The following is a 22,173-nucleotide window of genomic DNA, read 5'->3' as shown; positions in this document are numbered from 1 at the left end:
GATGTGTTTACATGCATAAAGCAGCTCCTAAAAGGATTAATTTTCTTCAGCCATAGGAATGTCAAAAGTCTCTAAACTCTTAAAGACTAAACTACTTTATCAGCTACAAGGTCTAACAGATATTTATTGTACTTATTAGGCTTTAATAGCCTAAAACAAGACACTAGCACTCATTAATATTCAAACAGCAGTGATAACATCCCAATCTTCAAGATTAATATGCAAATCACTTTTTAGCTGAGTGTTTACTGGAATAGTGGACTGCTAAAAGTAAAGTTTAAAGTAGATGGAGAAAGTGGTTGAAAAGAAAACATTATTTCTTCTAGAAAGAGGAGTCTGAAGAAAGACCATAACAACAGAAGGAATAAATACTTAGGCACAAGATGTTGACCAAATAATAGACTTGAGCTCTGAACGTTTTTCCTAATCATTATGTATCTTACACTTTTTATAGAAGTTGAAAGGAAGCAGTAGAAAAACCTAGAGAAAGGAAAAATACAGCTGAGTAAGCAGGAGAGGAAGGGGCAAGCGCACAACCCGTTTCCTAGAGAACAGGAACGCTCTTCCGAGGAGAGTACGGGCCATGGGTACCCACCAGGGTCATGATGCCCAGCCTGTCCACCTCCCTGGCGGGGCTGTGCGGGATGCGCCGGGGCGTGGAGCGGCCGCTGCCGGGCGGGGAGGAGCCGGCCAGGGCCCCGCCGAGCGCGGGGGCGATGGAGCCCAGCGAGCGGAACCGGCCGTGCGCCTCCAGGCTGCCGCTGCCCACGCGGCTCTCGATCTCCTCTGCGCGCTGCTCCGTGTTCTCCTTCTCCTCCTGGATCAGTCTGAGGGAAAAAGAGCCTCACAGGAACGTGGCATTCCAACAAGGACCGCACAAACAGAAGCGGCACTTAGCAGAAAAATATGGGAAAATTACCATTTTCTAGCATGTTTTTATCAAAAGCTCCACAGCAGCCAGGCCATACCTGATCTCTTTGTTGATTGCATCCAACTGTTCCTGCAGCATTATGGCCAAAGTCTGAGCATCAGCCTGACCACTCGGTGACAGCAGATCAACTGAGCTGAAAATGGTCTCCCTGTCATCCTCCACGTCAGACACGTCCACATCACTCTCAAATGCTTGTGCCACGTTCGCCAGTACACTGGCTTGCTGGGCCCGCTCCCAATCCTGCTCATTCAGGGTCTGAACCTACAAGAATCCAAGAAATAAATCCAAGCTCAAATGGGGAAAAATATGACAACTCTACTGCTTATCAAGATGTTTATAATAACTTATGTAAGTCCACTTACATGCTGAACGCATCCACCAAGACAGCAATGTTTAGAGAAATGTTAAAAAAAAAAAAGCCATAATGTAGGAAGCTTTAAATTTCATTTAACTGCAAGATGCAGAACAGGCTCATTGAGTAAATTATAACACCACATATTTTGATGATACACACTTTTAATTACAGTAGAATTCTGCTATCAATTCCATGGGAACTATGGAGTCAGTTTTATGTAATGAGTACTCATGTGTCCTGAAAGGAAATGGAAATTGCTTGCAGAACAGTAATGTGTTAGGAGTATATAGACACAAAAGTAGGACTGCTTCAAATTGCACTTTTCAGGCTCATCAAAATTAAAAAGCAAAACCAAAAACTTAAAACCAAAAAAACCCCAGCAAAACAAAACAGGAGCTCCAAACCATAATCCTGCAACTATTTGCTAACAATTAAAAGGACCAACAGCCGTTCATGAGTTGGTAACACAGGATCTATAAAACCCAGGAGTTTATTGCCAGGTCCTCCCAGTTCTAAAACCTCCTTGCACTTGATTAGCCTCATGCACTGAACAAATCTGTTTTGTTATTTGTATTTTTCCTCTGTACCTTTGAAGGCTCGTCCCTGAGAGCAGCCAGTCGCCCCTTCTGGGGCCGCCTCAGCACGGAGGAAGTGCTATAGGAGTCTGTGTGACTGTCCCCCACAGAGGAGGGTGGCACAGGGAATCTGAAATCTGCTCTGCTGCAACACAAAAACATTTCATCTTTACAAAGGGAGAAAGAAACAAAAAAGTCACCCAAAAGATTTCTCTTGTCCCACCACCACCAGTTGTTTATAAGCAGTATAAAGTTTGTTTTATATGCTCTGTAAAAATGAATTTATAGCTATGACTGAGTTATTGTCATTTATAATATACAAGATTGTATTTAGCATAGTAACCTTAAAGATAATAGGAAAAAACCAAACTACTGCTGGTACCTGTGATGAAGTGATGTGGCTCTGAGCCTCACTTGGTCGTTTTCAGCCCTTAATGCATCAACATTTAATACTAGTTGATCCTGGAAAAATAAATAGAAAAAATATATCATATGCTTTAAAAAAAAAAATTAGCGTCAAATACAAATTTATAAACTCAGATTTATGTTTTTTATCTCATTTCTCTGAAAGTTGGAAATAATAGATTTTAAGATAGAGCCTTCACCTATTTAAATATTGTTTTTGCTACACACAATATAGCACTGTCACAAAAGGGCAACCCAGAATAATTCTGCTGCCTCTCTACCCTGACTCTAGTAATGACAATATCTATTTTAAAAACAGCTGTGAGTTCACATGCTACTAAGTTTATTATAATAAAGTGATATAAGAAACAAGAAGATTTGTTCAAGCTCTCTGCACAAAAGGATCTAAAAGCATGCACTTTTAACTTGGACATTTTTACATGCTCTAGAAACTCCGAATTTAACAGCAGAGAAATACAATGAATGAGAAAACAACAAAAACCTAAATAAAACAAAAAGTGGCTGACAATGAACATCTGTAAGGAGGGACCTTGTAATTTTCACGACAAGCAGAACACCAGGCACCTTAGCTATTTGCTAAGGAGCAGCCAAGTCTAATAAATATTTCTGCCTCTGCTCCCCAGTTCTTAAAACTTAAAAAAAAACCCATTAGCAGTTGCACAAGCATTTCATGATATTCAATGCTTTGAGAAAACCTTACGGAAACATGCCCAACGTTAAAAGTATTTCTCATTTGGTTTTCCTGTTCAAGGTCATATGTAAAACAGTATAAAAATTCTACACAATCTCCAAACTTTGGCCAATTGCCAATATATCCAGGCACTTCACATATTCAAAAGTGTGTTAAGTCTTGGACTAAAGGGTTATGTATTACCTATAAAATCCCCCTAAAACTGTGGCACACAATACCATAAAATAAGCAATAACAACTCCTTTCTCTTAAACAGACCAGGAAATGTTAAGTTTTATGAGGAATTAAAATCTGATCCTGCTATGTAGCAAGGCAGCAATTAAGTTCCAAGATAATATTTCAGAAATGGAGATTCTACCTTTTCATGCTGAAGTTCTTCTATTTGTTTTTTTGCATTTTCAATTTCTCGAAGAAGTGAATTCTGAAATTAAAGGCATTGCAAATTAAGTCACTCATAAGCTTTACACTTTTAAACTATAACCATGATGAGTATCAAAAAAATGCAGTCAACACTACACAAACACATCTTAAATTACTCATCCTTGATTGCTTCCATCATTTCACTTTGATTATAGTTGAAGGTTTATCCTTCCAGGTCTACAGCCCTCTAAATAATGGATTTAGTAATAGTACTGGTTCCATACATCTTTAATAGCAATAGTAGTCTTTTAAAGCTCCATTTCACAGTCTATCTAGCAAAAAAAGGGAATAATTATGGAATAATTCAAAGTAATTCAAGGAAGACCACATGATCAGAACAAAGTCTTGATGTTACCTGCATGTTTCTTCCCAACTTAGCATAAAAAAATGAGCTGGAAGCCTCAAAAAGAACACATTTCTAGTAGCTGTTAACTACAATAAAGGAAAAGTAGATTCTCCTCATTATTTGCAAATGTAGTTATGGTTTGGAAGATAAGAGGAGTCAGGGTCAACCCTGAGACGTCACCTATTATTCAAGCATTATGCATGAATGCAAGAGGAAACAAACATTCAGTACAAGTCTGGAAACACCATTTGCATTCCAAAGCATTTTATTGCCATGACTTTGGTATTAAAAGACACTCAGCTTTTCCTGAAACATTTCTCCAGATGGTCATTTCACCCTCTAGTAAAAGAAACCAAATATATTTTAATCCAAAATCAAGCAACTCAAAGTCAGCATCAAGCAAAGTGTCACTTTATAAGACATTGCTTTGCTGGATGAAAAATAAGGGATCTTACTTCAAGCTGTGCATGGAAGAATAATCCATAAGGATCTAGATCCAAAAGCAGAAGGGAAGGAGTGAAAAGTGCGTCAGAAGAGATGAACTGAGTATTGGGGAAAGCTCCAAGATGTGCACTGACAGTGCAGGAAAAGCCCATTTACATGCATATAAAGAATCCCAAAATGAGCTACCTGAGAAAAAAAGCAAATTGCAGGAATCCCACAATGACTCAGGGGAACTGGTACAGCCAAAAGCAGTGGGAAGCAAAGGACATTGAACTGGAAAGGTCAAAGTACCAATGCTTTAGGCTTCCTGTATTACACTGGATGAGCCTATTTATGCAATCTGCACCAGTCAAATAAAAAAGGATAAAGCTTCTTAAAAGCTGCCTGCTCAACACCGCAGCACAGTGCCCAGGGACAACCTCAAAAATTATTTTTAAGAGTGTATTTTCAAAATCCACACTAAAAAAGAGCCTTAACAGCAACTACTTATTAATAAGGGGGTTATGTCTATTTGCTGAAGTTACAGACACGTTGCAAAAGGCACAAATCATTACAGAATTACACATTCATTACTGGAATGTGACTTGTTACCTTGTCTTCCAGGGCAGCCATCCTCTCCTTGAGATGAAGCTGGAGCCTTTCATTGGATTCAGACAGGAGCTTATCAACAGTTTCTGACAAACGTTTATTATGCTCTTCATTCATCTTCTCTCTCTGTCTAGCCTGAGATACAAAGAAACTGCTGAAAAAAACTTCAGATTTGTAATATCTCTAACAATTTCCAGGTTATGAAGGCAGCAAGCTTTCTTTAATCCAAATGCATTTTTTTAACAGCAATATTTTTCCACAGAGGAACACTGCATGAGCCTCCAGGGCTCTGTAAAGGGAATTTAAGGGACACTTCAGTCTTTAATAAGTGATCCAAGATCAGAAGTTCAAAAATCCAAGCTTACATTAAAAAAAAAACTTTAAAAGGCACAATCCAGAATGGATTCCATTATTTGTAACCCAGGAACCATTTTTTCCATAGTCATTTAAATCAGCACGTTTCTTCAAACTGTTATTGGAGACTTCCGGCACATTTTCCTTGAGATTTAAGGTAGCCACAGTAGAGTGACTCACTATCAGCCAGCCTAAACTCTAGCCTTATTTTAAAGCCGAGAAACAAAGAGGATTAGGTTCTTTATTTCAGCTTTTTATCTTTGTCAAAATGATGTGCAGTACCCTTTGCAGTTCTTGATTCTTCTCTTCAAGCTGTGCCTCCATCTGTCTCAGCCGCTCCTCGATATTGCCATGTCTCTCCTCAGCCTGTCAATTTGAGAGCAAAATAAGAATTTGGGTGGGTTTTTTTAGGCTCCAAAAGCACAGAAACACTGAGGCACAGGAATAATTCTAACATGCTTTGCACAACTGCCATTTATGGTAAAGGACAATGCAGAACAGATGTTTTTCTGTCACCAAAAGGACCTTGCAACAGTTCAGATGGGAAGTGGCAAAATGATGAAACCTCTCACCCCTAAGTACCATCATGAACCAACTACTACTATTTGCAAATGAGCTTGCAACAGCAAAGTTCATTCATATCCCCAAGAAATAAAACCAAAAAATAAATAAAAGTAAAGACTGAGAAAGTAAAAAAGTAAAGACATTTTCAGCTTCTCCTCACTAGCCTGGACAATGGGACCCTTTGTTAGTAATCATGGCAAAGCAGAAAGCAGCAAGCAGAGACAAGGACTGAGATACAAATTCTACCTTCCTAAGCTTGGTGGCAAGTTCCAAAACTTTAGCATCTTTAGCAGCAGAGCTCCCAGAAGACAAAAGGTCAGACTACAGAGCCAGTTAGGGACAGGAAAGATAACAGGGAAAAAATAAAACTAAGGCTTTGAAAGAAAACATGCACACACACACTTGAAAAGGCTCATTTGTAGTTAGCCAAATATAATTCTTCAGATTTCATTACTCCATTTGCAGCCCTCTAAAAATCTTGACATTTGGTAGTACCACAACTTCTCTCGCTCCCCACTTGATTCACTTAGCAGTGGAAGAAATTTAGGTTCAGAAACAGTTCATATTTAGAAGACTTTATGCCTATTATTGAGTAATTTTAATAAAAAGTACCAAAATAATTCAGAGAGATATTTTTATGATGTAGAAGAGTTAACAAAAAACCCACTTGAGTTCCAAAGACCAGAAACTTAAAAAAAGTGATTAAAAATTTAAAAAAAAAGGGAAGACTAAATCAGAGTGTCTTCAGAGAGATGAATAGAAAAAAAAAAGTAGGAAATAAACATTTTCTGTAGGAAATAAATATTTTCTTAATTATTTGTGGGAAAACTGGAAATCAAATGTAACCAAACCAACACTAGGAACAGATTTCCTGCAGTGGGACACCAATGGAGGAGGGAGTTTGGAGGACACTGTGCTGCCACCTCACCTTTGTAAGTGCTGCCACTCTCTGTGCCAGCTCAGCCTCCACCTCTGGCAAAGTCTCAGCTTTTCTCAGGGTCTGCTGCAGCTTTTGCTCAGCCAGTTCCAGTCGCTCTTGCAATTGCCTGTTCTTATCTTCACTCTGCACAGGGTTATGGCCAGCAAGTGTTGAGGGTTAAAGACGTGATTAGTTAGAAAGTGGTTGGCTAAACAATCATTTCTGGCCTATAATGTTGGACTATTTCATGTCAAGCACTTGTCAAACTTCCTCTCTCACTACGGCAATAGCCTGTAAAAACCACTACACGCTGTGCAAATCTTAAAAGTTTAGCTCAGAATGAGTAATTCTCACCCACAAGACTAAAGATGCTTGGATACACATACAATAACTGAAAAATCCACAATAAATAGCAACAACAGCCCTGCTGCCCCAAAATAAAGTGCACTAAATTCCACAAAACCATTTCCCCTTCCCAGTAAAGCTGTCTCATCTTTATTCCCAGGGTAAAAATCTCTGCAATGTATGACTCCAGCTCCTGAAAAACAATCACTAATAACAGCACATTACAGCTGATATTTATCTCCCTAAAAGCAAAGTGCTTCAGCATGGCATGAACATTAATTATCTCCATTAGCTTTATGCTGAGCAAAATGTACTTCATCTCATTTGAAACCACAACCTGTCGGTGCATGGAGTCTTTAGTGGCAATTTCATTTTCAAGTTTATCATTGAGGTCATGCACGGATGTAGCTTCACGTTGTGCAGCGAGGTAGCGTTTCTCTAGAGTGGTGATTCTCTCCTCCATGTCCTCCTTCTGGGCCAGAGTCTGGGCAAGACACACATCAGAAGTCAGAATGTGAGAGATCATTTCAAATAAAATAATTTCAAATAAAAATTAATAAAAATTTCAAATAAAATTTCAAAAAAAATCAGGTTATTTTTCTCAGTAAAAAATGAAGTGGAAAGAAATGGCTTTTTAAAACAGTTAATGATTAAAAACCACTGGTCTTTATTACCTTACATCACAGATTTGCTACTTTCCTTTCCAATGGTACACACACAGCAAATCTTGACTTGCTGGGGATGGTCAGAGAATGTTCTGGGATTTAACTAAGCTCCCTTTCTATCTAATGAGGATATGTGGGACCCTGGAGATTAGGTATTCAGTAGTGACAGGAACTGTCAACCACACCACTGAAATTAAAGGGATTCCTCAACCAAGTGCATCTTTTAAAAAAGGAAGCAAGAGTAATAAGCTGAGCATGTATGACAAGATCAAGCATCTCTTCCAGAACATGCTGAAGTTGGCAATGCTGAATTCCAACCTATTAATGAAATATCTAGTTAGTCACAGGTTTATCATGAAGACAGATTTTTTTTAAGTGGACAATGAGACCCTTTGGTCTTTTAAATAAAAAACAGACACCCATCATGTCCTAAAAAAACATTTTCTTCTCAGCTATCAAATCAAAGACTTCCAAAAACAAAGGTTCAACTGAGCACCTGTGAGACTAAAATTTTCTAAAGATGGCATTTGTGACTCCCCAAATCCTGACAGTTCCTTCCTCACCTCTCGTACATCCCTCTGTAACTTTGTGTTCATTTCTTCAGATTTTATTAAGTCTTTCCTTGCTGTGTCTAGATCTTCTTCCAGCTCTGTTACTCTGCTGGACAAAGCAGTGAGGCGTTCTTTCATTTGTGTCTGCTCTTTGTTTTGCTTATCTATGATGTCTTGGAGTTCAATCACTTTAGCAAGGTTTTCATCGTGGCATAATGAACCATCAGAGGCTCTCTATTAAACAGGGAAAAAAAAGTGTATTTGCATGATGCAAATTAGATTGAAAAACAAATTGTTACTCACCTGTAAACATCCCTCCCCAAAGGTAATTTTATTATTGAACAGACTGCAAAAGCTGAAATTTCAATAACTATGACTTTTTAACTAGATGATCATTCAAAAATATTTTATTCTGGTTTAAAATTATAATGTTATAGTTAATGATTAAAAACCATATGCCAGCTAAGCAAAGTAAATAGCTGTACCTTCCCATTTGTAGTTGGTGTATTTTCTTGTTCATGATTTATATCCAGCATCCCATCTGGAAGTGTTTTCTTCTGATTATTTTGCTCTTTCAGAATCATTAACTAAAAGAAAAGTTTACAGACACATGTTTCAAGCCAATTCCTTTTTCACTAATAATATAAGGAACAGCTGCAAAAGCAAAGGAGCAAAACAACAATTACTGATTCTACTGCCAGGTATGTATTAATAAAATCTGGCACGGACACTCAAATACCTTATGCCACTGCAAACCCTAATTTTAAAGGCACAGGGACTCTCTTTTTGTTGGTTTGGTTGGGTTTTTTTGGTTGGATTTTTGGGGGGCAGCGAGGGTGTCAAGAGGCTGAGGTTTGGCTTTTTCCTCTCCTGCTCTTTCAAAGCAGCTAAGTTTAGAATTAACAATTATTTCATTTGGCAAGAAATCAAAAGGAAGAAGTGAAAGTGAAACTTAATAAATTACTCTGTACAAATACTGACTGAAACATCCACAATGGACACATGAAGCCTTCTTTTAAGACAGAAGCTTACCTCTTTATGTGTAGTACCTAGTTCTTCTTCCAATAAGCTACACCTTTCAAGTGCTACTCGTAATCTCTCCCTTACCTGAAAGGGTAATTTCAAATTATTTTAAATCATTCAAATCAAAAATCAATTTTACTTGATGCCATGCCTTTACAGACAATAAATGACACTGTTTCCATTACACTTAGAAACCTTCTTAATCTGGACTCAGTCCTAATTACAACACATGCTACCAAAAAAATAGCCAAATATTGTGTATCTTATAATCTAGCTTTTCCTTTTTTCTGTCATAAGCAACATGGCCTGTACATTCAGGCACTAAACAACTAAACATACCCAGAATTTGCTTGTCCTTCTGCAAGGCACAGACTGTGTTTGCTTTTGCTCATTTACAACGTGGAAGAACAGGTAAAATTCCACTTAAAATCATTTGCCAGATTTTACAAACAAGGGTCACAAAGTCAAGTAAACTGTAAACTGGCAACAAAATTTACAGAGAACTTCAGCAGTTGCATATCCTGCTGCTAATATCAGGCACAACTGAAGGGAGGAGTTCTTTTAATTCAGCTTTCTATCCCAGTGTACGCAGATTCCCCTCCTCCTCTTCTAGTCCATTTATTTTATTAGATAATCAAAAGGATAAATCCTGATGTTGTACAGGTAAGCAGCTGTGTGCATTCCTACAGCAAATATATTGCTCCTGAACCATGCTGAGTTTACATTAACACAGTTAATGAAGTGCTTGAATAAACCACAGTACCTTGCTTTAGTTCAGTGCAGCATCTTAATTTAGGAGAGCATTTACCAATGTAGTTACACTGCAGAGATTTCTACTACTTCAGTACAAAAACTGCCTGGCCCACACAAAGGAAAGAGGATGAAAAGGTGTTAGGTACCTTCTCATCAAGGGCTTTGTGGTGCTCAAATAAGGATTTTAGTGCTTTGAGAACTTCTACTTCACTAGAAACTCCTGCTGGAGACTGAGCTTGCCTCTTCACAACAGTCATCCTGAGGGATCGCTCATGCCTGGAGACAAGACACTCCAAATGTTCCAGTAATAGCTAAAGCAAAAGGGGAAAAAAAAAAAAGGAATAATGTTTATTCCTTTTCTGTACAGTTGCAAAAAACTTTGCCTCCTAGAAATTTGCCTCCTCAAATTTCAGAGACAAAGGATGTTGTATTAAGTGTAAGGACTCGTTTTTAACATTTCAGCTGTATTAGCAGTGTAAGCTGCTCAAACAGATCACCACAACCTGCCCTGCCCACTCTGCTCCCAGAGCTGCAGGATTACAAAACTTTAACAACAAGAAATCTGGATGGCAGATAGCAGTGCAGTCTTACAAGCTTTTCCTGATTCTGCACAGCAGCATTTGGAGCTGTGGACAAGCTGCCAAACCCTCTTGATCAACACACAGACATTTGCACTTCCATGGAGATTCATGTACAAGTATCAGGGAAAAAAAATACTTTTAGCTTTTCAAATTCAACATTTGTTTTCCTCCTTGTAGCTGGATGCTTTAACAATGGTGAGTTTGGAGAAGACAAGGAACTGACCCTCGTGTTATTCCTTTCTGCTTTCAGTTCAGCAATTTCTTCTTCCCTTTCAAGCAGCTGCTCCCTGCATACATTCAGCTCTTTTGTGAGTGCTGCAAATTCCTGGAACAAATCAGACAGAAATATAAGCACATCAAATACCAGGACACAGTGAGAGTGGATTCATATAAACATTTGACAGTTCCTTGAAGCATTCATTTCAGATGTGCAAAGCCAATACAACTGTATAGTCATGCTAAGCCAGCTTCAGTTCAAACATTTAAAACCTTTATGCTGCCAACTGTAAAGACAAAAGATGTTTGACCAGGACTTAGAAAACTTGTTTGTGTCTCAGGACAATATATGAGTTGGGGTTTCCCTGGTAAGCAAAAGGAAAAACATATTTGTAACACACTTCATTATGGTTTCAGAGTTGTTAGTTTTGTGTTTGTTGTTTTTTTTAACAACTGCTGAGGGAGACACAAAAAACCAGAGCACTAAGCACAGCAAAATAAGGAAACCTACAAACATGACAAATTTCAAGTCAGTATTTAATTGTGAGCAACAATTAATAATCCCGACATGTACCAGATTACAACTAAATACAGGAATTTCATTCAAGCCTTCCTTCCAATCTCACAAAAGGGAATGAAGCAGCCCTTTCCCTACAGTCCTGCTAGAAATCTGAGGATTAGAATCAGAATTTTCTGAAAGCTGAGCCTGGGGGCTCAAAGGCCTCACAAGGTTCACCCTCCAAATTCAATAAAGATTTCACCAAACAACCCAACCAAAGTAAAATAGTACAGAGTGAAGTGTCCACAGGGAGCAGGAGTGGAGCTAACTTACATCACTCATTGCATGCTCATTACTGCAGTGAACACAGTCAGTATGAAAGAATATCCTCCTACAGTTTGGGGTTTCTGTCAGGAAATGATTGTACTAATATCTGCAAGAGCCACTGCAGCCTAAACCATTTCCCCTCTCTATCAACAGCCTCACTAAAAATAAAATAATATAAAACTTAATATTAAAGACATTTAAATGTCCTATTAACTCAGGGAGCATATTCTGAATAGAACAAAAAGTACAACTATACACCACATTTAGAAGCAAACACAAAGCACAACTTAATCTACCCCAGAAAAATTTAAATTCTAATCTGAACCACACTGGAAATGAGAATTGAAAGGAGTGTGAATGTGAACAAGTCGATCCTTTAGAAAAGAGGTTTGCAAGAAAGCAACCCTCATGTCTTATCAATGCAACTTAAAATGTGAAAATAAATATGCTTCAGTCACTCCAGTGGCCAGTGAACACACCAGGAGCACTTGGATAAGAAAAAAAAAATGCTAGTAACTAACATTCTTTTCTGTTCTCCAAAATAAGGAAAATACTCATAAACAAGAGCCTTGCCTAATAAACAACGGATTTGTACAGCTGAACTGGTGATTAGCAGGACAAGGTGAACACAAATAGCCAGCTAAGTGGAGGCACAATTGCTGCTTCTCTATTTTTTCCAAACTCTGCAAGACACACTGCTTATCAGCCAGCAGCTGCATATCAAGTGAAAGATTTGTTCTGCAGCAAAATTCAAAGTGACAGAATGCATATGCTTAAAAACAAAAGGCCACATCAACCAATTAATTATACTAAGCACATCTGCAAATTCTAACATGCAGCTAAAATAAGCAGACACTGTCAAAAGACACTGCAATTTCCAGTATTCATTTTGTAAACTTTATTCTAAAATATACACATGACTGAAAAGACAAAAAATACATTGCACAATATATACCTGGAGTGAACTCCGGAGTTACTAATGTATCAAGCTTTTAAAAGTTGCTGTGAAAAAGACAGCAATACAACTACCACCACAGATGCAGAATCCACCCCTATAATCCCTCTTCCTAAATCAAATCCTGCTCATTGGTAAAAAGTTTCAGTCCTTCCCCACTTATTCAGCAAAAAACTGCAAAATATCTTCATTTATTTTCCTTTCTCAGCTGCTAAATTATTTGATTTCTATAACAAACTTAATGACATTCATGTAAATATACTGCAGCATTTCATTTGCATTCTTTAAAAAAAAAAAAAGCGATCATTTTCAAAATGGCCAGGAAATACTTCCAAAACAACCTGGTCTGTAAATACAGCTATCAGAACTTTTACACACACAAAACAAGTTACAAAAGGGTCCTGAGTGCAAAGTAAAACAAGAGAGGAAAAATCAACTCCAAGCTTCACTGGAGCTGACAGAAATATTGACTCTATCATGAGCTTTCCCAGCAGAGTGCTCCTTCACATCCAAGCTTTTCCTGGACCTTCAACATCCCACCTGTGGGAGCTTCCAAGACTCCCAGGGAACTGGCCACACACTCCCCTTTTGCTCTCACATGAGCTCAGGTAAATCAGAAACCAAAGCTGCTATTTTTCAAGGGCAGTCCCTGCTTATCTTTACAGATTAGATAATTATGTACTACTGAGAAGAGCTTCGCATGAAATTACTTTCTTGGTGTGTCTCCCCTTCCAAACTAATAATAATATAAGGAGACTAATTTTTAAAACCCTAAAAATGCCAACATCAACATTCAGAAGCATCAATATTGCTCAATTCTCCAGATGACACTGGCCTGATATGGGAAGTTTTATATTTTTCCTGCCTCTATCTCAAGTCTTAAGATCAGGATGAAGAGCACAGCAAGGACTACCAGGCACTCTCATCATCCTTTTTCAACTTCAAATCACTGCATAGCATCAATATATCTTTTAATCTGTATGAGCTTCCCCACGTGAAAACCAGCTGTATATTTGAAAGGAAGGCTATTCACTCTTCAGATGGTTATAGGATATAGAGTTCCAGTCCACTGCATACTCCTGTGTAAATATAAATTGTGGCACAAATAGATCCCAATTGTGACACAAACCATCACACTGTCAGGTGACCCAGAGCAAGAGTGCACACAAAAATTTATATTGCTGCTGCATAAACACACTGACAGGGATTGCTGGCATTGCACAACACCTCCATTGCTGTTTGTTTTGACAAAATAGACTTGCTTCGAGTCCCATGAGCTGCCTAAGAAAGAGCATTTGAATGTCCTTAGTTTCAGCTGACATTGCCAAAAGACATGTCCTTTCTAGTTTTAATACTTACCTTCAATTGGAGACAATTTGTGATTTCCTTAAGCAGATCAAAAGCAGAGAAACTATTTGCAGCTTTATCATCTCAAAAAAATTCAAGTTGTCTCATAATTTCTTCCTTGGCATTAGATGAACATACAGAAGGAATTAAAAGAAAAAGGAAAGAATCCTGAGAAACTTTCCCACTTGTCCACAAAGCTGTGTCACTTTTCTGTAATTAAGAAGACTGAGAGCAACAGAATGAAGTTCTGCTCTGTTTCTGGCTGCCATCAAAATACTAAATACACAGCACTGGGGATTGACAAAGAATGGAACTTGCAATAAGCATTTCAGAGCACTCACACGAATCAGTGGGAGAGTGCTGAATTTACCAGGGAAAGACTCCCTGCTGATTAGAACATTCTGGCAAACACCCATACTCTACACTAAACTGAAATGTTTACTGAAGGAAGCAACTTTCTGACCCAACTGAATCATTCCAAACACATTGCTCTTGCTACCAGAAATAATACTCTCAACAAAAAGTCACATTGAGCAAGTAAGTTGGTTCTTGTTCAGTAATACATTCTCTGGGTTTTTTTTTTGTTCCCAAGCTCCAGGACTTTTTAAAGCAATAGTATTTCTTCTACCTCAACCTTCAGAGCTGACCTTCAACCTTCAGTATTTAGATGCCACAATATAAACATCCTTCCAAAAGCTGGATCCATTAGTGCTGAGCTGCCAAGCCTGGCTGAGCTGACACACTTGGGAACTCCAAGATCCCAATCCAGGAACATTCCAGCTTTCAGAGAACAGGTTCCTTTCATGTTCATTACAAACATAATTCATAGGTCTCACAGACAGCACATCACAGACCAATAAATGCTACATGACAGGAAGATCATATTTAACCTGGGAGAAACACTTGAAAGAAACAGAGGTAATTCCTGAAAGTCTGTTAATATAAGTTGTGTATTAGGAATGCTCTACAAATAACTAAATTTGTTTGGAATTTGATCAAGCAAAAAAAAAAAACCTTATTCCACAAGAAAATGCAACACCACTTGAGTGCACAAGTAATCATGAATTACCGGCAACCATATGGCCAGAAAATTAATATATATGATGAAAATATATGTAATAAAAAAAGAAAAAAAATTTAAATCCATCAAATATTATTAAATACTGTAAAGTAGTAACTTCAGGCAATAGAAGATGAAGTTGTGACTGTAACATCTTTAGGAACATCTCTGACACAAATATATGATTGGAATTTATCTGTTTAATCTCCAAGTGATATTTTGGTTTACTGTTATCATTCTGGTCTGCAGTCTGAATATCAAGCAAGCCACTCACAAATCTGAGCAGCTGAAGAGAGCAGGAAAAGAACAACTGGGGGAAGTGCAGGACATCAGGGGTGAAAATCAATAGGATCTGAGATAAGTTTCCATCATGATGTTTGTACTACATATAAACCACAATTATTCCAAATGATGACTGCATGGAAATAGCAAATATACAGTCTAAAAAAAAAAAAAAAAAAAAAAAAAAACCACAAAAACAAACAAACAAACAAAAAAACAAGCAAAGAAAATTTAAATATCTAGTTTTTTTTCTAGGGTATTTCACAGTCACTTCACTTTAAATCCAAGGGGTTTAGGTAGCACACAGCGCTACCTAAACAGAGCCCCAATATATTTGAAAGTTCCTAGCAAGCAAGTTTTCATACCTATACAGTCACAGGTTTGTTTTGGGGTTTTTGAGGCTAAGAATCAGAACTATGAAATTATGAAACAGTTCAAGGGTATTGAGAGTTAAAACTGAGGAGAACTGACTTGTTTTCACCATTAAAGTCAACCTTGGAAAAAAACATAGTCACACACCAACACAGATTATGCTTTGCCTGTTCCATATACTAAAACACATTGCTTTCAACCTTTCCATATCTCTGGCATGTGCTAAGAGGAAAGAGAAAAGTCAGCATGGAGTGTGCAAAGAAAAATATTTTCCTTTTCACCTCATGAAAATAATTTCCAGTAAGTATCGAGCAGCCTGAAATGACTATGCTAGAAACATAAAACTTATTTTAAACACTAATAGAATAAATTCTATGAAACAAGTTTATCTTTTGTTCTCAAAACCCCCAGAACTTAAAAGGGAGTGTAAGAGAATACTCCAAGTAATGCTAAAACATGGAGATGTCAAATTCTTGTGTTTTGGAACACTGAAAGGCTTTTCATGCTCAAAGTAGCTGTTTTTCCAAGTGGAGCTAACTACCCACCAGAGTGAGAACACACTGGAGCTCATTACACAATTAGTGGATTGGCCTCCTTTCCTATTTCTGTGTATGCATAAGATGTTTTATAACTCAAAAGATAAGCACCAAAACAGAGGCGCAGATTTCTTTTCAGTCAAAAAAAATTCTCCCCTTCCAACTAGCGGCACTGAGATACAGAAAAGGTTTAATACCACCTTTGGTTAACTCTCAAAACTCTGTATTTTTTTGGAAAAAAACCTATCTTTTTTTTTTCCTCTGTCAAAAATTGCAACATTGCATGAAAGCACTCAAGTGAATATTGCTGCCAGCCAGTGATCAATACTAAACCTGAGTCACTTCTTACCATTCCATCCCTTTTTTTACGCTGGTCTCCTTCAAGTGTCCCTCTTAGACTGACCTATCTAGGCTTTGTCATTAACACTGCTCAATCCTAAATAGGCAATTAAGTTTTAACGTGTTTACAGTTGCATAATGTTATTGCTCTAGAATGAAACTCTCGCTGTTGCCAGCCCACTTTGGAGCTGGAAGCAGAATCCACTGCCTGGCATTTGACAAGCCAAGAGCCAAAGGACTCCTCACTCACAGCCAGCAGGTACCAAACATATGCCCAATGGCAAAATGGAAAAGCTTATATAGCAAGCCCAAGTCTCCATGGCAATAAGTAGGTTTCCAGTTACCATACCTGACTGAGTTGCCTAAATTTATGCACAGTGTTCCCTGAGCTTGAACTACAAAGCACAAAATCCAGACTTCAGTTCTGGGAGCTTCCGTAAGCGCAAGGAAACATAAATGGAGAAAGGTAGGACTTGGCAGCTTGGCAAAAGGAATGCAGGAGCAGCAGAAAAAGGGAGGTAGAAACACATCATCTCCATGTTCTCCTCCCTGTAACTCCCCTTCCCCAGTCTCAGTCACACATTCCAGACATGTCCTATTTGGGGTGCAGGGAGTAAAAGTACTGGAACCCAAACCTGGATCCAGCCTCTTGCTCCTCTGAGAATGAGGGGTTTTCCTTTCACCACATGAATCCCTGCTCAGACATCACACACACAGCAGCAAAGTCTGGAGTGGGAGCCTGCAAACCCTTGTGCACAGAGCACTGGAATCATTAACTACACAGCCTGTCCAAACCTGGACTAACAGAAGCCTCACTGCCTGGCTTCCTGCATTTCATTTTCCCTAAACCCAGCAGAACGGTGCTGTTATGTACACAAGGACGGGGCAAAGCCTTGTGCAAAACCAAATCTTTGTGCATCACTGGAGAGCCAGCATTCCCTGGTCACACACCGTGCTTGGGACTGAAGGGACACAGGGCAACCTTCCAGGCTCCTCCGTTATAGCCAGACCTCCATCCACCCACCCACCCACCACGGGGAACACAAGTCACACACGTGACACAACACACGGTCCCTGCAAGTCTGTTTGCAGCTAATGTGGGCAAAACCAAGCCACAGCTGCATCCTACAACTGCTCTGTAGTCTGAGAAAATAAGGAAAGAGAACACGAGGTTGTTTAAACAAGTCAGAAAACCTCATCCAGTCACTCCTATTACAACCTGCAGTTTGTTCTGCATCTTCTGTAGAGTAACCAGCCTTGGGATCATCAAAACATTTAGAATCCCTAATTTCTCCAGATAGTTTGTTAATCTTTGCACCAGCTGTAACAAAGCAACACAGCTTGTTCAAAGCAGGGCAGATCACATAGGGTGATCAATTAACCCAGAGCAGACATTGGTTTTTATGCCAGCCTTTTAAACCCCTTTTAAAGCTACAGATGTGTATCAAATCAACCAGTGAAAAACTACCAAAGTACCTGGTTCTCCCCCCAGGGCTTGCTCCAAATATTCAATTGAGGGGGCAAACCCTGCAAGTTAGCAGAATGCACAGAGGATTAACAAGAAATGAACATACTGAGCCCTAACTTGAAATACCAGTTTGAAGTTATTTTCTTCGCTTGTCTTTGTAAGAATACTTATGAAATGTTGCCTTTATTCAGGCAACACCGTGGATCTTCTCAGTAAGGAAGTTCAAAAGCTGAAGCATTAGGAGAGCAAGCACAGGAAATGCAGAAGCAGCCCTCAGACTCACATGAAACTCGGCATCTATTCACATGCAACAGTAGCAGAAAACCTTCTTCCAACCATTTCATTGTGGTGTGGCTGTGCAAAGAGTTCCACCTTAGCTGCTCCTCAGTGTACAGGAATATGTCCCCTGAAAGGGCAGATAAGGAACAAAAGTATCCAGAACCATCCCGAGCTTGTTTCCCTTGGAAAAAATGTCCAAATCCGCTAAAATATCCATCAGGAAAACTAGTCATCGTTGAAAAACGGCCTTTTCAACTTGGGATGGCTACTTTGTGCAGAGCAGTAACTGTTAAGAAAAGCTGATAACAAAGTAACCCTTTCCAATACTGTACCACTCCAACCACCAAGATTGCAGATTAACAATTTAATTTAACACAGAATAAGGCTACAGTACTTGGGGGGTGTTTGAAAAACACCTGCTTCGCAGTGACACACTGAATCAATGAATTCTAAGGGTTTCACAATCAGTTACCACATTCCTGCACCCCCAGCCTAGTCTATTTTGATGAGGAACTAATATAGTAAAGTCGTAGCACAACTTCTTAGGTGTAGCTTTAGGCATCTCCATTTTTGGAGTCCATGTCAGTGAAGAAACCTACCCACACCCATACCCACCATGGCAAAAGGAGTACTTGTACTTAATTAAAGAGCAAGAATCTTGCATTACCAGTTTGACAAGGTATGGGACAAAACCAGTCTCCATGTTTAATATGACAGTAGAGGGATTTCACTGAAGTTTTTCCTCTCCTCACACAAAGCTGGTCAAGATTTCCTGGGATTCCACACTGGATAGTACAGCATGCAATCCTCCTTGGGGATGCCAAACTGAAGAACAACTGCAAGATGTGCTGAGAAGATTTAAGAAGCTCTGTAATTTTCCTGGGACCCCCATTCTGGAGACTAAGCAGCTGTAGCAAGATCTTTTAAGTTGTAAATAATATTGAATTGCAAGTTTACTTGGGGGGGGGGGGGGAATCTGCATATCAACTCTAAACATACTGCACTTACAAGAAAGAGCACAATTCTATCTCAGATAGCATTAAATATTAAATTTCTATGACTTTTATAAATTAAAAATTATTTAACCCTACATACCACATTCTAGTCAAGTTACGTGACTAATACTGCAGTTTTTTTACAAACAGACCCAGGACAAGACGCATCATGCACAACCATTTCAATGACAAGATACTCCTGCTTGCAAAAACTGAGCAGCAGCTGAGGCCCTGCCCTATTCTAATCGTTCATCTTGGCCTCTGGTTGCCAGCTTTAGTTCTGTGGCTAGCAGCTGAAAAGTACATTTTTCACACTCTGCTAAGAGGGAATGCTTGGGAACATCTGAATAAGGCTGGCCAAGCCACCCTCATTAAACAAGCACCAGCATGTAGTTCCCCCTCAGTGCTCTCCTATTATATAGATATGTATTTATTATTTTTGCCAAGTGATGAACACTTCAGTCTTATAATTTCAAACTTGTTTAAGCAAGCAATACTCACTGAGGACAGATACGTGCCTTCAGCAGGAAATTCAACTAACCAGCTCTTCACATTTTGTTTTTCCCTACTTCTCTGTACTCTATCACCGCAGTGTACAGGCTGAGAGAATTTAATGGGCTAACTGAAGCTAAATATGTCCAAATCTGTGATATTCCGAATAAATTCTACTGCAGCATTCCACGGAAAAGTTGCTTCACTTTAGCAAATACTCCAAAACGAAGCAATTCCAAAGTCCACTCAAAAAAAGCACAATCTCAGGCCCTACAACAGACACGTCTGCTATCTAAACACAGGAAAAAAACTAGGAAAAATCAGCAACATAGATCAAACACTGAAGAGCTGTTTTGTTTTAGGGGGAGGGGTAAAGCATTTTTTAAAGTTCAAAGTAATTTTTTTGTCTGCCACAAACAAAAAAAAATCCATAATTAGTTTAAATTTAGAACAGTTCTAAACTTGATGACTACCTGAACCCAGACAGCAGAAGAAAACCAGGGAAATGAGCAAGGCTATAATGCAGAGAAGAAATAATGTTTAAAAAAATCAATTAATCAATAAACTATAAATAAATAATAAATAAATAAATGAATAAAAGACAGGAGCAGGCTGTCAATATGGTGCTACCATTAACAAATGCTGAAGTGAAAGATGGGTTGATGGGAAACCTGTGAAGCTTCTGTTCCACATTGGACTAAAAACAAGAGAAAGATGATGCAACAGGGAAGAGCTGCAGCCTCCTACTCCACTGAGACAAAAGAAATGCTTGGCCCATTTCTCCTCCTCTGCTTCCCAGGACTTAATCTTTTATAACCATTGTACAAAATTCAGGAGAGGGTTATGCAGTCTCCACAAACTACAGATCCAATGGGGTCAGAGTTACACCCATGTCAGTATCAGCATAAAAGAGACCCTAGGAAGGAAAAGGACAGCTAAAATCCTAAAGAGCTGTTCCATTTCCACTTTACATGAAGCAAAGTAATTCCAGATTTCTTGAGACAAAGACTCAGCTTTTGGAAGATAATGGTGTGGAACCACACCCCGCAAAGACATTCTGAAAACTCAAGCTGCATGTTTTAGAAAATAAATTACTGGATGCACCTGCCTCGTGCTCTTTAACATAAGGCTAGAAGAATGTTAAGACCTTCCAAGCCTTTTCCCATGAACTACAAAAAGGTGATCACGCTGTATGAAAAATACATTACTTAAGAACAACAGAAAGAGTCACAGTGGTATCCCAGGGCATCCCTGAAATTATCTAAACCAAACTTTTAGTCATTCCCCCAAATGTACTACAGTAAACAGAGAGAGCTTTGAAGGGATAATCTGAAATTAGGAGTTTACCTTGCACAGGCAGAAACATGTGGAAAGCCCAACCAGATTCACCCACACCTCAATATCACTCTCTACACAGGCTCTGCTCTTCTAGCCTTGGGTCTCCTGAGTGCAACACCATTCTTTACATCCAAATTAGATTAACTGAAGAACTCTAATTGAGAGTCCAATTTATTAAAATTTTTATTTGGATCAGAAGTTTCTTTTACTTCTAGGTTTCCAAAGCACCCCATGCCTTAAATCCCAGTAGAAGCAAGAGATTCAAGTATGAGATGCATCCAGGACTTCAGATACCCTACACAAGAGAACCTTAAAGTATATAAAATTACAGAGTCCAGCTTCCTACTGGGAAGAGCACAAGCTACAGTGAAAAGCACAGCAAATAACAGAATTCAGCTCTGGTACTATTAGTTCAGCAAGGTTAACAGAGTCCCATGACTCCCAGCCAATTACAGAAAGGAATGCAAAAAAAATGAGAGTTTTGACTATAACATTCTACTGGCAAAGTACATATTGCTAAATAATTTTGACAAGCTCATATAGGACAATTGAGAATCCACAACTCAAACCCACAAATCCACAGTTTAAACCCTGCCACTGATAAAGACAGCAGTCCCTTCAGATGTGTACAGAACTCCCTTTTCATCCAGTTTTCTTTTTTAAGGCAATTTGGGGTTGCACAGTGAAAAAACTTTCATATAATTTCATATCACATTTTACATTCTGTAAAGCAATTGAGCAATTTTACGTTGAGATCTCTCCCTCCCTTTTCATGACTGTGCTTGGAAATTCAGAAATAGTTTAATAAAAGTGGTCACTATTTAGGGGAATAACCATGGATATAGCACCAATAAAAACCCAAGAATTTATGATCCTCTTTATTGAGTGAGCCCTCTCCACGCTGAAGAATGTTTGTTTAGCTTTTACACCGAGCATTTTGGTGGCCAAAATTCCTTTTCAAGTAATTCAAAATAAACCCCATTTCTCAGCACTGGACACTGTCAGTGTTAAAGACAATGATCAATAGACTTCATCAACTGCAAGGTAGTTTCTTCACATGAACATTCACAGATCTTTCAACCATACATCAAGCCAGTCTCAACTTTGTACAGGCCAACACAGAAATTCTTTGTTTGA

General features: G+C 38.7%; 1 protein-coding gene across 4 annotated transcripts in view; it reads right to left on the bottom strand.

Annotated features, from left to right (window-relative positions):
* The window catches only part of PPFIA1 (PTPRF interacting protein alpha 1), a 53,181-nt gene that overhangs the window by 21,458 nt on the left and 9,550 nt on the right, over positions 1 to 22,173 (bottom strand). For all 4 annotated transcript variants that reach the window (XM_053944654.1, XM_053944656.1, XM_053944658.1 and 1 more), the window contains exons 3-16: positions 10,755 to 10,856; positions 10,097 to 10,261; positions 9,207 to 9,281; positions 8,660 to 8,761; positions 8,187 to 8,408; positions 7,296 to 7,442; positions 6,623 to 6,757; positions 5,413 to 5,496; positions 4,780 to 4,911; positions 3,337 to 3,399; positions 2,244 to 2,323; positions 1,874 to 2,006; positions 969 to 1,192; positions 596 to 827 (exon numbers count right to left, since the gene is read on the bottom strand). In XM_053944654.1, the coding sequence (XP_053800629.1) occupies positions 596 to 827; positions 969 to 1,192; positions 1,874 to 2,006; positions 2,244 to 2,323; positions 3,337 to 3,399; positions 4,780 to 4,911; positions 5,413 to 5,496; positions 6,623 to 6,757; positions 7,296 to 7,442; positions 8,187 to 8,408; positions 8,660 to 8,761; positions 9,207 to 9,281; positions 10,097 to 10,261; positions 10,755 to 10,856 (1,896 nt within the window). The remainder of the gene's footprint in view (positions 1 to 595; positions 828 to 968; positions 1,193 to 1,873; positions 2,007 to 2,243; positions 2,324 to 3,336; positions 3,400 to 4,779; positions 4,912 to 5,412; positions 5,497 to 6,622; positions 6,758 to 7,295; positions 7,443 to 8,186; positions 8,409 to 8,659; positions 8,762 to 9,206; positions 9,282 to 10,096; positions 10,262 to 10,754; positions 10,857 to 22,173) is intronic.

The sequence above is a fragment of the Vidua chalybeata genome, chromosome 6, assembly GCF_026979565.1.
Source record: "Vidua chalybeata isolate OUT-0048 chromosome 6, bVidCha1 merged haplotype, whole genome shotgun sequence".
Taxonomy (NCBI): Eukaryota; Metazoa; Chordata; class Aves; order Passeriformes; family Viduidae; genus Vidua; species Vidua chalybeata.
This window is presented reverse-complemented; position numbering and strand designations above follow the sequence as displayed.